This window comes from Lytechinus variegatus, chromosome 1 (assembly GCF_018143015.1).
Source record: "Lytechinus variegatus isolate NC3 chromosome 1, Lvar_3.0, whole genome shotgun sequence".
Classification (NCBI taxonomy): domain Eukaryota; kingdom Metazoa; phylum Echinodermata; class Echinoidea; order Temnopleuroida; family Toxopneustidae; genus Lytechinus; species Lytechinus variegatus.
This window is the reverse complement of record NC_054740.1, coordinates 30260676-30278957: the sequence shown is the minus strand read 5'-3', so window position 1 is coordinate 30278957 and position 18282 is coordinate 30260676. Positions and strand designations below refer to the sequence as shown.

The window sequence follows — 18282 nt, the reverse complement described above, 5'->3', positions numbered from 1 at the left end:
ACCAAAATGTGCTGAAACGTGGCATGAAAAATTGCCCTTTTTTATGCTTTACTTTTAAAAGTGTTAATTGACAAACTGTGCAACTTTGGACATTTAGTTTGCACACACTTCTTGAAAAAACTTAATTTTTGTGGGCATACAACTTAAAAAAAGGCTGTCTGTGCAACATTTGAGATACCTCACAGCCCATTGACTTTGTATACCAAAATGTTGCTGAGCTCTGTCTGAACAAGCTTCTTTTTTGGGGGGGGGGAGAGGTAACGAGAATAAGAATTGACGCGGAGAATTACATTTCAAATCACACGACTGGTATTTATTACATTCACAACACGTACATTCAGTCCTAACTTATGTTTTCACTTACCACTCATGAATACAAATGAAAGTCAATAAATATCTGGAATGCTTATACACAAAATCATACATGTTATATATAGAAATGGACACAATTAAAAAAGAAGAATCACATGTACAGTATCTGTTTCTAACATTCACAGGATAATAGTTACAAGTTATTTCTCAATTGATGGTTTACACTGTTTACTGGGATTTCAATATTATATTAAAACATCACAAGATGGAACAAGCAGTGAAGAGTCCCATAAGCATGGTCTGACCAATAGAGTACTGTGTTATACATTACAATGCATCATTTCTGATGCAACCTGAAGGGTTATGAGTGTTCATGAAAAACAATCCTTGTATTCTCTGCTGCATACATTCCCCATGGCAAAATTACATCGAGTCCTATAGAGAAATATTGACCGACATTTTGATAATTCTGTTTCGGATTATTTGCATATATACAGGTCAAATTAGAAAAAAAAATATCAAAATACATGAAGCAAAACTATGAAAGATTGCGGCAGAGTGAACCCCATATACTGTCATTTATAAAGAAAATTAACAACTGATTAATAAGACTGAAGTTTGGAAGAAGAAAATAATATCACTATTATCAACTGTGTTCATGTACACAGAACAATTTCTTTTAGAATACCGGTATACCACACCACAATTACCTATTGCTCAATTTAGAATTAGGAAAAAAAAAAAAAAATTTTCAGGAATTGTCTTCTGAGATTTTGTCTCGAAATTGAAATGTCAATGTGTGATGTAAATGTAGATTATCCATATGGTGCATTAAGGACGGTTCATAATTAATTTATGATGCAAACTTTAAAAAAAAAAATTCATATAAACTCCATAGTTCCTAAGTACAAGTATACACACAATTTACAGACATCAAATCTTAGTACTTCATTACAATGAACAGGGCTCAACATTCACAAGGAAAATTCTCAATTAGAGTGCAATATAGATTTAAAAACAGCCAACTCTCAAGCAAAGAACTCACTTTTATAGTAACTTTGCAATTGAGGGTAATTTCCATGGAAACCTTATTTTCATGGTGAGGCCTGTTATCATAGCACTTACTTGCCAATGATGGCAAAGTTGCAATCAATTTAAGTTTTCTGCAACATATGCTACATGTAGTTTCAGAGCTACACTTTGTAAAGAGGTCAGCATTCAATGTTCAAAGATTAGTCATTTATGTGTCTATCAATTGTATCCAACGTTTACATATCCTATGCAAGAAATTCAGTGAATTAATGGGGAAATTCACCTTGATATTAAGATGTTTAAACAAATGAAAAGGAGATGGACCTAGTAAAATATGTTTCATGCCACACCTCATTACATCTCCAATTGAAAAAAAAAATGAAAAATTGAAATCTGATGAAAACTGTCACTAAGAAATACATCTGAAGTTCTGAACATCAATTATCCACTACTGCAATAATGCTTCATTACATTTATGGGTAGAAATCATTAATGTCATAAATAAATCTAAAACAAGTTTAATGACTGATTATCAAGCAAAGAGGAGAGAAGCTGGCAAGATGGATAAAAAGTTGTCAATTTATGGCTAATTTAGAAAAATAATATTGTGTTTTCATTGCAATTTGACTGAACTTCCAAAGCAGGTTTTTTTTCTTTTATAAATAACACAAATTCAATATCAAGGTAAATTACGGTACTCTTCAAGAGAATTTCAGCGCTCTTTGACCCAGACCTTATGATGGGGATACTCCAATCTGATATTGATGAGTTTAATAAATAAAGTGAAATTTGACAAGTACAACACTAAAATTTTCATAAGTCTTAAAAAAAGAATAAGTTGTGGAATTGACCAGTTTTGAATTATTTGAGTAAAATAGTTTTGTGCATGTCACCATGAATATACACCATGAGTGAGCTTATGATGTCAAGTCCCCCCTTTTATATTTTTGTTTCCTGGTATAAAATCTTGATTATTTAATTTTCATTCATCTGCAATAAAAAAAACATGTATCTCCCACCTAACGTTGCAATAATTTCAAGCACATTAAATAAGGTCATACATGGAAGAGAAAATCAGGAAAGTGTGTAACTTCATATGACATCAATGAGGAGATGACATGATTTTCTCACTCATTGGATATTCATGAAAACCTCTTTTTTCACTGAAACATAAAACTTCAAATGTCTTGACTATTATTTTTCATCATATTTTGAAAAAAAACTGATCACTTTGTTTGTTTGATTCTACTCTAGACATCAAATTCAAATTATTAGGTATTAGCCAGAGTAGCCCTCAATCAATATTGAGCCCTGCACATATATAACCTTGAATTAATATTTACAATATTTACAGTGCTTGAAGGATCCTTGTGTCATTAATATAAACTTGTCTTCTTCATTATCCTGAGGAATTCTTGCTCGTTGATTTCACCATCGCCATCTCGGTCTGCCTCGTCAATCATTTCCTGTCAAAATTGAAGAGATAAAATAGTTGTATATACATACATGTAGACAAACTTGTGACATAAAAACCTTTCATTAAATTTGTCAAGGGGATGATAGATTCAAAGGCCTGTATTCTGAAGTCGGGTTTGAATTAAACCCTGGTTTAAAGTTGCAGTTTAACTATGGAATGCCAATATTGGGGCACAATCCTCTATTAGTACATGATCAATTTATTAACTCCTGTGACGCTCAAATCATTTTTAAGTGTCTCAGAATGATAACTGAAATATTTTCTTCATTATAAAAGCAAAGAGAAACAGAATAGCAAATATGAGAAATATAAGCGGAATTTTTTGAGTTTTTGGCTCCCCATAATTTTAAACCATACTTAGACCACGGTTTAAGTTAAAACTGGCTTCAGAATACGGGCCAAAGAGTATGAGGATTGAAACGCAAGCACATTGGATTCTATGATTAAACTTATAAGATTTTTTACTACCAGAAGTTCAGAACAAAGTACAAAAGCTCTGATTATCTGCAATGACGGGAGGGAGGCTGTAACTGTTAAAAATTATTTTGTGATTCGCTGATTAAAATACTGAAATGAAAAACGTTTCATCACTATGAAATCAGAACACAGGTCTATTTAAATGAGAAGATGGCAATTGACAGCACACCATTTCTGTTAGTATTTTTTCTTCTGGTATTTTCTAAAAATATTAGAGATTCTGTATATCAATTTTTTCTCCAAAGATGGAAAACATAGATGCATTCCTCATAGAATGGGTCAACTCATTGAAATAAGGGTGAGATCCCTTAACATGTAAGGACCTACTATCATTAAAATACATCATCAGATTGTTCCTTTGAATATATGAATATATCTGTTTCTCATAAATTTGCAACAACTAAAGTCTATAGTTATATGCATCTTATTTCTAATCTGATTTTGATTAATTAAGCAGTTTGCTTCAAAATTCATTCATTCATTCAAGCTATATTTGATGGATATCAGGATGAAGTTGCCCTTCAAATTCAAAATAATTTCTTGGTGAACATTCCCTCTGAAGGAACTGATGCCTTTCTGTCTGGCTTGCATTAAAGAATACTGTACTTGGTAATATACCTGTAGCTCTTCATCTGTGAGGTTTTCACCAAGTTCTTTAGCTACCCTTTTGAGATTCTTGAAAGAGATCTTGCCCGTCTCATCGTCATCAAAGAGCTTGAATGCTTTCAAGATCTCCTCTTTAGAGTCCTTTTCACTCTAAAACATGGAAGAAGAAAGAAAATAAAACAATATAAATATATAAAATATAAACTTTTTCATGAAGCAACATCATTTACACCTAAAACAAACTTGCATCTACACCCATAGAAAAATGAAATGCCAGTCTATTCTGGACTAGATAGAAATCGTGTTGCATTTGTAATTCCCCCACCCCTGAATGAATTAGCAGACTCCTTTCAGTCATAAAAAAGTTCATGTTTGTATATTGCTCTTTTGACAATATTTAGAGGTCTTTTTATGAAGAGGGATTTTTCGTTCCACGACGCACTATGAAAGCGTAATACCAAATACCCTTCATAACAATGAACAATATTTATCGAAAACTTGGTGAATCAAAACCTGAACTCTGGAAAAACTAAATATTTGCAAATTTTCATCAGCTCTAAAACTGAGGATGAAACTGTTGTTCGGATTCACCAATTTTCAAGAAAGACTACCAACTGCAATCATTTTATGAGTAATTTCAATACACCTAATGTGTTCTTGATTCCATCATGCGTCGCTGATTGATAACTCTCTATTTATCTGTTAAAACCAAAATTTGAGTATTCTTAGTGAGCATCAAACTCAAGGTGAACAGTAATTATCAACATGAAAGAGTGCTCTGTGCTAAGTAAAAAAGATGATTAAAACAGTAAAATGAAACAGTCAGTATTGTTCTTTCATATTTGCTATTCATTGCAGACCTTTGTGTTACAATACTCTACCACATACCCTGCTTCAGTTACACTTACCATCTTGGCAGTCATGAGTTGTAAGAAGTCATTAAAATCAATCGTTCCTGAACCTTCTTTATCAATGTCCTGAATCATCTTTTTAATCTCTTCTTTCTTGGGTTCAAAACCAAGTGCTCTCATAGCAACCTGTTTCAATACAATAGGTGGAAGATAAAGTAATAAGGACTGGCTGTTGATAATCGATAGTAGTACTCTAAGGTCAAAATGAAGTGACTTGACCACAGGACACAACCTTGACGGAACTACATGTATCATTTTCAATAAATGCAGTTTTGAAAAAATATGAGTACTATTGAATTACCGGTAATACAAAAATTGAATTATTTTATGTAAGAGATCACATATCACCCCAGCATTTTCAATAAAGGGTTTTAAGTGCAATATGTACAATCATAATTGCACTTATTCAAAGCCCCCACCCCATTTAATTGTTTCATCTACTAGTCAAAAGAAGTTTCACATTCAACCCAGGTCCATGGTACAAAATAACAATAATTTGTGATATTGACAGGGTGTAATACATCAACAATATATGAAGATACATGTTCATAAAAACAGGAATGGAAATTTTAAAGACTTAACTTGAATAGAGTATGTACATGTATGTACTATTCAAGACGGAAAAGGGCTCTATGTTGTCATAAACTAGAATATGAATTGTCTCCAAGACAACAAAATAGTGTACTGAATGAATTAAAGGGGCACATGCCGCATATTGTGGAACTGGAAAATGCAGCAGAGCTTTTTACAATGATTATATATTTTGAACATACATGTACGTGTATAATAGAAATATACTTTAATATTTGTATAGCGCAGAAACAATGTGCATATATTCTACTGTGCTATAATTAAGAGCAGTATATCAAGAAAAGTGATTGTGAATTCAACAAGAAAAATAAGGCCAAAATTCATTTTGGAATATATTCAGACTCCCATGAATAACTAGCTATTGTTGTTATGACATTTCATTCAATGGCAAATGTATAATTAATGATGAATAGCACAAAAGAAGTTTTCACTGTTATGATTGTTTGATTTATTCTAATCAAACTATTGTTGGAGTTAAGTTGACCTTTAACTTGAAGAACAACACATCATATTAGAATAGAGATGGAATTCCTTCCTACCTTCAGTTCCTTAGCATCAATTGTGCCTGCTCCTTCTGTATCAAATAGATCAAATGCCTCTTGAATCTCTTGTTTTTGTTCTTCTGTAAGCTCTGGCTTTGGACCTTGCTTCTTTCTCTGCCCCCCACCCAGGGTGGTCTTGGTATAACGACTCGTCTGTGGATAGAAAAATTATCAACATATCAGGTATCAAAACACGTATAATAAACAATGAAATTAGCATTACATTGAATAGTTTAATTATGATATAAAAAGATTATGGAAATATGTAAAATTGTATTGATCAATTATTTTTCATGATAGAACAATAACAGCACAAAATAAATAATTAGAAGTTTTCAAAATGTGAAATTAAAAGCAATGAAGTAATGCCATAACACACTGTTAACATATATGTATACGGTATATGGGAATTAAGTTAGAAAGTGAAATATGGGGGGGGGGGACATAAAATATATAATACACAAAGATTTTGTACTATCATTAGAATGAGGAAATATAGATGTTTTTGGTTATATTTTCTGTGTTCAATGGGAAAGTTGTACTTCTGTGACATCACAAATCTGGGTCTTATTGGTCAATAGGAGAATCTCCATTAGAATAGAAATTTTGAAATGCTCATAACTTTCTTTTTGTTTGTCCAGTTGTTTTCAAATTTTCCTTTTTCTGTTTTCATTACAAATTAACTTGTTTCTAAGGTTTTAGATCACAATATCTATAGAAATAAGATCTACATGTAAATGCATGGTTTTATACACCTGAAAATATTAGTGGTTACTATTCCAGCTCAGTGACTGGAGTTTTCCAGAGACAAAGTTCTCCACTGTTAAGATACTCATCCTAAAGATAATAATTTTTCAGTAGATTTATATATTTTAATTAATTTTTCTTGGGGTAATATTTCATAGTCACCATTTTGATATTGAGTCCTTTTTTTTTAATAGTAAATTGCATGGTTGGTTCATAATAGAAATGAGAGATAAGCCTGCATGATGCTATCGCTTCATGACATCATCCATGGTTAGGACCAGTCATCATATTTACAAGGTCTAACTGTACTTAGTTAAAGGACAAGTCCACCCCAACAAAAACTTGATTTGAATAAAAAGAGAAAAATTCAACAAGCACAACACTGAAAATTTCATCAAAATCGGATGTAAAATAAGAAAGTTATGACATTTCAAAATTTTGCTTCATTTCACAAAAACAGTTATATGAACGAGCCAGCTACATCCAAATGAGAGAGTCAATGATGTCATTCACTCACTATTTCTTTTGTTTTTTGTTTGAAATATGAAATATTTTGATTTTCTCGTCATTGTCATGTGAAATGAAGTTTCATTCCTCCCTGAACACGTGGAATTCCATTATCTTAACATTTTGTGCTTCAGGCAAGGGGGTCCTAATCGTCAAATTCGTAAAAATTGAAATATTGTATAATTCAAAAAATAAAAAACAAAAGAAATAGTGAGTGAGTGACATCATCAACTCTCTCATTTGGATGTAACTGGCTCGTTCATATAACTATTTTGTTAAAAATAAGCGAAACTTTGAAATTTCATAACTTTCTTATTTTACATCCGATTTTGATGAAATCTTCAGCATTGTGCTTGTCTGATTTTTCTGTATTGATTCAAATCAACATTTTTCTGAAGTGGACTTGACCTTTAATAACCCTGTGTGGTGAAATAAGGTATGAAAATGTTCAGCCAATTTCTTTTGGGCACAGTCTGTTTTTACTACGGTCATCCATCATGTCTTGGTAAAGAAACTACCGGTAGAAAGGCCTACAATTCTTTCAATATACAGATACATGTAGACAGCCTCACAAGGATATGCTACCATTTCTCAAGCACTCTGGACTGGTGAATAAAAATAATAAGAGTTCTCTAGATCTAATACCCAAGATTGTAATGAAAAACAGATCATAAATAAATGAGCAGAGTTTACGTGTTTGTGACAAATATGGCCCAAGGTGGCATTATCGAGAAAATGGGAACCAATTCCCATTTTAAACCAGACACATTCTCAAGACATGTATGCCCTACCGGTGACATACTTCATAGCCGTTGCTGGTGCTGCTTCTGAGCTTCTTAGATCAGATTAAATTAATTGCTGTTTCTTCTCTATAAGTTGAAATTGCAACCAGCATGGAAAATCCTCCACACACATAGAGTTGTAAATGAACATGCTGGTTTCCATTTCAGTATGTATAATAAAGAAAATTTACTACAGAGATTTATTTTGTCCTTATCCTTATCTCACCAGAAGACTAGAATAGAGACATAAGGGAATGTGAGAATTATTTTTGCAGTTATGATGCTAATAAACCTCAATAGTAGATTGCCCTTGTTCCACTTGCTGAAAGGGGAACTAGAATGTACAACTCAATGGTAAATTCTCCGTACAGTTGTACACAGTGGTGCCCATTTAGACAGTTGTACTAGTTTTGTCAGTGATGATTCTGACGACAGATACAGTTTACTCGACCATGCGATTTTGTTTTTGTTTCTGATTTACTAAATGAATGTCACTGATTTGTTTTTAACTGTATGAAAGTGGTAGAGTGATCTTAAAGATCAGGGAAATACAGATGGCTTAACCATCATTAATGGTCCATTGTCAATATCATCTGTCACCAATGGAAATAATATCAAGTGAGGAAGAGGGAACCAGATGCATGGAGAGCTTTGGCAATGTAACAACAATTTTATGCAAAAAAAGCTTTCCATATGGCATTAAATCTTTTTTTTAACATGAAATCTCTGAAGCTGGCCTTAATCACTCCTAGTACCAGGTCAAAATATGACAGTATTGACTTCTCAGGCAACAATAGCGGATATATGGGGTAGTGCATTTTTGTAGAAAGTAGGCACCGGTGGTAAGACACAAATGCATAGGATGGCGACAAGGCTGGTCAAGGGGATGAATTTTCTAGTGATATTATTTTTGTTTTCTTTTAGTTATGAACTATTGCAGTTTAGATATCACAAATTATATCTTAGCCTAAGGTAAAACTTTGATTAAATACCTGGGCTGGCCCAGGCTATTGTCCCCTCTGAAGACAAAATTAAATCTTTACCTAAATCTAACATATTGTATGTCATTTTATAGTTTATACTCTAAAGTTTTTTGCCTTTTTTTCTTCTGAAAATGTAAAGTTAATGAATGCCAAGGTCATGATTCCAGGAAATCATTAATGAGCATGACATACGGGACATCACATTTTTTTAATCTGCAGATAATGCAAATCATATATCAGCAAATATTTATGTGGGGACCTAAAGTGCTAAGTTAATGCAAACATTAAAAAAAAAGATTTTGAAAATTTATTAATTAAGTTAATTATCTGGTGTCCAATAGGCAGTGTCCGATACGTCACAATTTAGCATACTATATACATACATGTTTTTTTAGTTTCTAATTACGGAAAAGTTGAATAGTTTTCTTCACACTTTGGAGAGTTCTAATTTATATTTACTAAACATAAAAAAATTGAAGTTAATTTACTAAATTAATTTCATGTTTAATCATATCAGCTAATTAAGCTTTGTGACATACGTGACACATCATACTTTTATACATAGGATTTCTATATATTCTAATTAGGGTTATTTTTCAATCAGAAGCAGAGATAAAGTAAATTTAGATCAATGATATTGTATCAGTGGTTGAATATTGGTAAAAGGCTGGTCATAAAGTTATGATTTGGAATAAATAGCAAAGGTGTATATATTAACATACTCGTTAACATATGTCTTATGTTATTAATCAAATCTTTCATAATTATAAGGTCATAAAAAGTTTGTTATCTTTTGTTTCATCATATACTATAATAGAATATCAATCATAATAATCCATGTAATATATACCGGTACTTACTTTGGTTTGCATTCAGTCAATTACCGGTATGATGAAATTTCACTTTCCCCATTTGTTTAACACAGGTAATTATTTGCAAGACATCTTTCATACTATTTATAAGGTCGTTTAAGTGTTTGCTATGTTTTGTTTCATCGACACAATTAAAGTAATATACCAATTATGATAACCCATGTAAAACTTAATTTACTCTGGTTTACATCAAGTTAATTATAAATTTTGATGAAATTTCACTTTCCCCATTTGTTTTTACACATGGACAAATGTCCCTAATGTATGCCGAAACTACCTCCAGCTACTCACTGGGGCTCTTCCCGGTGAGTAGCTATTTGATGGTATACATACATGTATATATTTCTCTACATCTCTACGGATCTGTGTTGAAGGCGATATTTTTGGTCTTCTTTCAATGTTTGTAATGCGCCCTAATGCCCTCCTCTACTTTCGTCTTTACGTCTATATATATGTATTATCATGAAATAAACCCATTCATAGACTTTACCCTTTCGTAGGATGTAGGCATATAATACATACATACACCCACCTACACAAATAAAATTGGTATTGTGTCGAAAATTTGTTTATCTGACGGTCAGTCCAATTGGGATCGCCCTAGCCACTAACCCGTCTCTGTGGTCTAGTGGTTAAGGCACCAGCATTCAAAGATGGGGGCCTGGGTTCGATTCCTGGTAGTAACATTTCTTCGGCATCACCAATTTTTCCAAAAGGGCAGGTAGCTCTTAAGCTCTGGAAATCTTGATTTAAGCTATGCATACCATTGTTCTCTTCATTCATTTCTCTCACATATTTAATAGGAGAGTTGCCAAAGCTGTTGTACATGTAGTTTCTCACAGTTATACATGGTGGCGCTAGTAAATATCGCAACCTACAACCTAAATTTAGTTCATCGGTAGTTTTATAACCGTGTCTAAATTCATTGTACATGCAATTCATATGATTATTTGATAAAATATGGGCACCAATAAATGTGATACTTTCAAAAACGTACTTTAGGATTACTTTTGGTGATAACACTTCTTTTTCCATTTAAAACGATGACAAATGAAAAAAAAACAGAAAAGTTTTCTGTGCCATGAACAAAACCAGTAGTACAAGCTTTGTTCGTTTATCAACCAACGGAACACCAAAGTCTATTTTTTTCGAGGGTATAAGAATTGAGACTAAAATGCTTTAAAGGATGTACTTTTTGCCTTAACAGGTTTTTGCATTCTAGGCGCTCAGCATTTTTTTTCCTCTTGCCCTTCATCTTGTCAAAAGATGGCATACTTCACCTATAAGTTGTTACATGAGGTGCAACCCGTTGAGTTTTGGTACAATTTCCTATAACAGCCAATTATGACTTGAATCAAGACCGATTATTCACATCTCAATTGTTGTTTGCACAATTTCCACGGCAGTATGAAAGGATCTTTGGAGCAGGTTGGCTGAGATCTGGAGGTAAGCGTTAATAATTTTATTTTCAAAACAATTTAGACATGTATATTTGGGCAATTCCATAAAATAATCAACATTTCTCTACTTCCAAACTTGAATTTTGATTGTAAATAATTATTACAATAATAATGATTATTTACAATCAAAATTCAAATTTTATTATTTGTTAAATAAAACTTTATCTATAAATTGTTCTTCAAAACGGTATTTCGTAACATCACTCATCGGCGCTACGTCATAACGAAGTGGTTCATGGAATCACGGGTCAAGCCTATTGTATTTGCAGTGTTTACAAATGGATACACGAGATCGGTCGTGTAAAAAACCTCTCATTTATCTGATTTTTTTTTGCAAAATGGTCATACCTTTAAGCTCATTAGGTGCATAAAGGTATATAATTTCATAACATTTTAGTTTAAAATGTGATCGGTATTTGCAATGTTAAAATTTTAAAAAATGAAGGGAATTCCCTTCTTGTCAGTAAAGGCGCTGGTCCAAAACTTGGGATTGTCCCAGAAAACAAGGATATCCTCATAAACCAATACAAATCATGGCTTGAAAAATTGAGATTGTCCTTGTTTGTGGGACATACATGTAGACGGTAATGAAAGTGCTAACAATAGATTCAGTGCCCTCAATTCTCTCCAGTTCACTGTCTATTTTCACAAGATCCTAAGTTTCTGACCAGCGCCTCTTCGTACTGCTTGTTGTAAAGTTGTAGTCTAAGTAAGTTCGCTAGGCACAGTCCCATAAGCCTGTCCAGGCTCTGTGATGTACATGTACTCACAATATCAAAATCATAAACAATACCATCATGGAGTCCTCTAACTATAATAATAACACTAATAATGAAACGTTTTTGTATAGCGCAAAATACATAAGCAAAGTTGCATGTCTTTAAGCGCTTTTTACAAAAGGAATGGAGATGAAGAGGAGAGCACCGGGTTCTTACATTAATTGTTTACAAAATGGTGAACAAATGTGTTTTCAAGCAATTTCTAAACTTTCGTATGATTGTATGTTTCAAAGATATTTTGGCAGATTATTCCATAAAATAGCAGTTGCATGTGAAAATGAACTTTCCCCATATGACTTTGTCACAGTATGTGGGACCTGAACTAATGACTTTTTACTTGAACATAGTATTCTGTCAGGTTTATATGGTGTTAACAGTTCAATAAGATACAATGGAGCAAACTGATGGAAACATTGGTAGGCGAATAGAAGTACTTTGTAGTGTATGCGGGATTGGATAGGTAGCCAATGTAAGTTTTTTAAGACTGGGGAAATTGGTTCATGTTTCTTTGTTCGTGTTACGAGTCGCGATGCTGAATTTTAAACGAGCTGTAATCTATAAATTTGACGAGACGGAAGACCAAAAAGCAAGCTTTTACAAAAATCAAAATGGCACATAACAAAAGCATGAATTAGGCGCTCAGTAGTTGTCTTATTCAAAAAGGTGTGAATTTTGCCTATTTTATACAGTCCATAAGATGCTCACCGACATTTTTGTGAAACAAAATGTTCAAAGGTGAATTTGTCATCAAAAGTAACCCCTAAGTTTTTACATGTTTTGGTTGCGTGAACAAGAGTGCCATCGAGATCTAGTGTCAGTATTGGGTTACTTACTCTATAGCGAGAAGAAACATGAAGAAATTCAGTCTTGATATTGTTGAGTTTCAAACCATTTAGTTGAGACCACTCTTTGACTGATCGTACACAATTTGATATTTTTGTAGTAATGTCTTCATCATTATTTCTTTTAAATTTTTTGAACCCCATGTGTAAATTATATCCAATAGAGAAGTATAGAGAGTGAATAAAACTGGGCCGCGTACGGACCCTTGAGGCACCCCGTGAGAAATTATGTGTCTGGATGACCGCTCGTTTCCGATCACTACAGTGTGAGTGCGTTGGGATAAGTAAGACTCTATCCAGGTATGTGTTATTCCATCAATTCCGAAGTGCATTCTTAAGCATCGTAACAAAATGTCATGTTTAATTGTATCAAACGCGCAGGAAAAATCCAGCAGCACAAGAACGAATTCGTCTCCTCTATCAAGAGATAAAAGTATGTCATTTGTTACTCGCAAAAGAGCCATTTCAATGCTATGGTACGAGCGGTAACCAGATTGTGACTTTGCATACAAACTGAAGGTACTTAAGTACTTTTGAAGTTGAGATACAGCTATTCTTTCTAGCAGTTTACCAAAAAACATAAGATTTGCTATTGGGCGATAACTTTTTAGATCGTTTACATCAGAGACCGAGCGTTTTAATCTAGGCAAGATATTTGCACTCTTAAATATTTCTGGAAAAGAGCCTGTCGTTAATGAATCATTAATAACTTGTGTCATAAAAGGTAATAATTAGTTTAAGGAACTTCTTCATAAAAGAAGTTGGAACTGGGTCTAATTCACATGTAGTTGAAGAAGAAGTTTTGATGAACTTTGCAACCTCATCCTCAGTCACAGATCTAAAGTGACTGAAAGATGAGATTGCAAGCTTCTCAGGGAATTCGAGACTGTTGTCAACAGTGGATGACAGCAGCTCATCAGTGATTAGCTCAACTTTCTCTGCAAAATATTTCAAAAAGCGCTCTGGCAAAGATATTTCAAAACTATCATTATTTGGAAGGATATTTGATGATTTTGGTCGTAAGAGGTGTTCATCTTTCCTGAAAAATTCCCGTGAGGAACAATCTTTGAGCTGATTTCGGCGGTGATATCTTTGCTTGGCTAAAGTGAGTTGATCATTGTAATGATGCGAGGCTTTCTTGTAGATCTGGCAGTCAATTTCAAGACTATGTGGTACTATAGAGTACTGGTCGTTAAATGATTTAGAATTAACTGACATGAGAGCGGGTGTCAAAAAAATCAAGCATAATTTCCATAAATAAAATGATTTATTTTTTTCCCCATAAATTGGCCAAATCAACAGACAACAGAATATATAAGCCAAACATTGCATTGTCAACCTCATTTCACCACACAGAGCTCAGAGAATAATAGTAGCAGAGAACAAGGTTAGCCTTGTTTACTGAATGAATGGCACATTCCACAGCACAGCTTGGCTGACTTTCAAATGAAAAATTGAGACGTCTATAAACGTTAGATGCAATAAAGTAAAACCACTAACATAAATCTTAGCGAATGGGACCGAAGTTAAGAATTGAAACATCTCAAAAAACACCTTTCCATGCTTTCCTACACATTTGGGTCATTGTCGGTATTCTTTGCTCTCTTTGACTCTGACAGACGAAGTATATCCAAGTATCAAAAGTTGCCGATACATACCATTCTCTTCGTTACTTCGGAATGAAAATTTTGATGTTTAGATAGCCTTTCCTTCCCAATATGTTTCCAAACACAAGTTCATCACCTTCGAGACGTTATGTCGGCGGTCATTCCAGCGACGTGATTGGCTACATGGCTAGCTGCGCTGCTATATGCTCTGTACGTACCATGGAGATGAACGGTGTACTGACTGGATATCGGTGGGGTAGGTCTTGTTAAAAAAAAACTCATCAGGGGAGCGTTTCATGAGAGGCAGGGGCCGCGGAACGGTTTCCAAGGGGGGGGGGGCTGACCATGCAAAAATGACAATCCTACTGTCATTTTTACGTTTTTGTACGCGGTTTAAGAAAGAAAGTGGGGGCTGAGCCCCCATGCCCCCCCCCCCCCGCTTCCGCGGCCCCTAGCTGAGAGGACTACGGTGTCGGACGTTTTATCCGACAGTTACCATATCAGTGCTTCACTGCTCCGTTCACTGCTTCTCATCAAATTCTAGGATAGTTATCAGATCCAACAAGCGTCATTATTTTAGAACCATAATTAGCTCATTGCACTAATTTAACATTAACATTGTTAAAAGCGAAATATGTTATAAATGAATTCTTTGTCATATAAAACTATGAAATACCTGTGTTATTCATGTTTTGGGGCATTAATTCTTGATATAAATGACAAAGGAATGTATATCTATATGTAATTATATTGCTCATATATTTTATTTAGCGCATTTTTGGTGTATCAAAAGCACATTTGCTCTAATAAAATGCTGATAGTTCAAAAACAAGCACTTAGGTATAAAATTTTGGTGAAAACGACATGGATTTTGAATAAAGTGCAGCATTTATTGTACGTTTGTAGTTTGTTACTGAAATTTCACATTTTTTAGATTGGGATGTTGTTATCTCTAGTACGTCATTTTTAAGAACTGACAGTGCTGTTAAACTTAAAATTGCAAACAAATAGCACTATGAATAGATTCTCCATTCTGACAATACAATTATTACTACTCTCTTGCGAAATTTGATGACTTTTTCATGTATTTTGACTGTGTAATAGAGAATTAAACTCATTGTAGTAATCTTGGGCGGTCTAAATGAATGCCAAATTCTTTTGAATGCGCGATTCTTAAGAACATAAATTTGGGTGAACTTTGAAGCTCTATAGCAAAAAAAAGCACATGGACCTATCTTAATTTTTGCATATTTCGAATATTAAGGTTCTAAAGTATCAATGTGCAGTTTGGTGAAAATGACATGGATTTCATTTTAACTGTGGAACGTCCTTAAACATTCACTTTTAAATGAACATGTGGAAAGTGATTAGCTCTCTTTTACGTTATTGGAAAAAAAAGCAATTGCCAACTATGAATATCTGTCACAAACCTACTTTCATAGTTCATTTGATTTGATTTTCATGAAAATCCCGATGTCTTATGCATCAGTGAGCACACAATATTCGAAAATTATGCAAAATAGCCCCATTCAGTTCCGTATCGAATGGTATTGTGGTGTGCGCACCTTTTGGAAAGTGTTACTCAAATTATTGGTGGATGCAGAATTTGAAAGTAGAAGGTTCCGAGAAATTGGGGGAGGGGAGCTACTAAATTTTCAATTTTAACATGTTTCAACAAGTTATAGAGGATACTACCATAAACCCCTATGATGATACGCCACAAAGAAATGTGCCCACTCAACCATGAACCGGGGCCATGAACATACGTACGTTATCAAAATTTTGTGCGGAGCAGATAGTAAGTCAACGTTCACACGGATAAAAAACCAACATTTGCCCAACTTTGTATTTACCCAATCTGAAAAACGATCCTTAATTGTGACTTTCAAAAAAATGGTAATTTTTAATTCAACCTTTGATTACTCATGCATGACGCAACCGATCAACTCATTTCCCCCAGGAGTTGCTTGATGAGTGTAAAAAAAACACCTACGAATATTAATCAAAATTATTAGTTCAAAAAGTTACAGCATTTTGTGTGTGTGTATTTTTTTTCTTGGGGGGGGGGGGCTTACTCTTTTTGTTGTGTAAATATTGAACATATGATAATTAGTCCATTATGCTAAATTATTCTAATCAAGACAATGTCATTGGTTAAAAGGGAAAATAATTGTGACTTACTTGCATTATACTCATTAGGTTGCACATAAAGACGAAAATTTACGCTTGGTAAGGTTGAACCATGCACTGGCGTATAGATGAGGGGGATGGGGGCTCTTGTCCCCCCCTAAAAAAAAAAGAACAAGGAAATGTAAAAAATGAACGGGATATGGTGAAATATGAAATCATTTTTTAATATTCTGTCAAAATCTATCACAAACATGGATTTTCGTAATAAAAATATCAAAATGTTTGCTTTTTGTTTTACACGATACGCCATATCGAGCACCCTCATATTTTTTTGCTCATTACGCCACTGAGTTGAACAAAAGTATAAACAAATGAAAGCTAATATGCTGGAAATGCAGATATCTCATTAAGACACATATTTCATAAATGAGTGTATTTTTTGCTTGTATTGTGTAGGGTGTAGGCCTATACAGTATAAGTCTTTTGAGACTGGAACAGAAACGTTTCGCCTTCTTTTCATTTTTTTTGTCATTAGAAGCTTTTATACAATATGAATAGCAATTCTTTGGAAATATGTTTTTTTTTTCTTTTGAAATCATTGAAAATGAATTAAGTATAGTCATTCATTGATAACTCCAACAAAACTGTATATGGCTTAATCGAATGAGAGGAAATTGCAGTTCGTAAAAAAAGAAGAACGACAACTTTTGAACTGTTTAAAACAAGACAAAATATTTTTTTTCATAAAGAAAACCGTGTTTTTTTTATTACAACCCTGAGTTGGCCTATGCTAGCTCTTTGACAATTTTTATTAAATATCAACTTTATGGTAGTTTTGAATGAAATGTGGATCACCCCATACTATGACAAGCCGCCATGCCTCAGCTGGATCAAAATTATTGCTTCGATACACACACACACACACACACACACACACACATATAGAAATAGTCTGCTTCGGCATATTGAATAATCATAAATGGTTAAGTAAATGCCGTAGAAATAAAATCATAGATTTTAAAAGGAGCATAGCTCTCAAAAATGAAAGGTAAAGTCACACACTTCGTCAGTGTGCAATATGTGACCAAAAAAATTCAAAATCCGTTTCGGAAACAATAGTGAAAAACATGTCTGTTCATTGTTTCGGAAACGGATTTTGAATTTTTTTTGTCAAATATTGCGCACTGACGAAGAGTGTGACTTTACCTTTCATTTTTGAGAGCTATGCTCCTTTTAAAATCTATGATACATATATATATATGTATACATGTATATATATATATATATATATATATATATATATATATATATATATATATATATATATATTCATATATATACACACTTGGTGAATGCTATCCTTGTAATTAAGAGTGCTCGATGTCTGTGATGAGGCAGAGAAAATAAACAAAGTTACGCAGATAACGTGTGGTTCATCAGTACTTTATTGATTTGCTACTCGGAGTTTCACGCAGATGCGATCTTCAAGCAACAATAAAGGCTAGTGGCAATACCATTTAAACATTAACAATTCACTGAAAAAGCGCGCAGAGCGCGCAACCCAATTTCACGCATATGGAGCGCAAGTTACCATGGTAATTTAGCGCGCTGTGATGGTTCCACCC

General features: G+C 33.6%; 1 protein-coding gene across 1 annotated transcript; it reads right to left on the bottom strand.

The window, feature by feature from the left end:
• Nucleotides 1-562: 562 nt before the first annotated feature.
• Nucleotides 563-14701, bottom strand: LOC121410935 (caltractin). The gene is made up of 5 exons (XM_041603332.1): nucleotides 14579-14701; nucleotides 5946-6101; nucleotides 4813-4941; nucleotides 3917-4054; nucleotides 563-2810 (listed from the first exon to the last, which is right to left on the bottom strand). The coding sequence occupies exons 1-5, from the start codon at nucleotides 14579-14581 to the stop codon at nucleotides 2721-2723; spliced, it is 516 nt and encodes a 171-aa protein (XP_041459266.1). The 5' UTR covers nucleotides 14582-14701; the 3' UTR covers nucleotides 563-2720.
• Nucleotides 14702-18282: the final 3581 nt, after the last annotated feature.

Excerpts from the sequence above, each read along its gene's own strand:
- LOC121410935 (XM_041603332.1), bottom strand. Across the intron at positions 4,055-4,812 it reads AACTCATGACTGCCAAGATG|AGTGAAAAGGACTCTAAAGA; the intron begins GTAAGTGTAACT and ends TCCATGTTTTAG. Across the intron at positions 2,811-3,916 it reads TCACAGATGAAGAGCTACAG|GAAATGATTGACGAGGCAGA; the intron begins GTATATTACCAA and ends CAATTTTGACAG.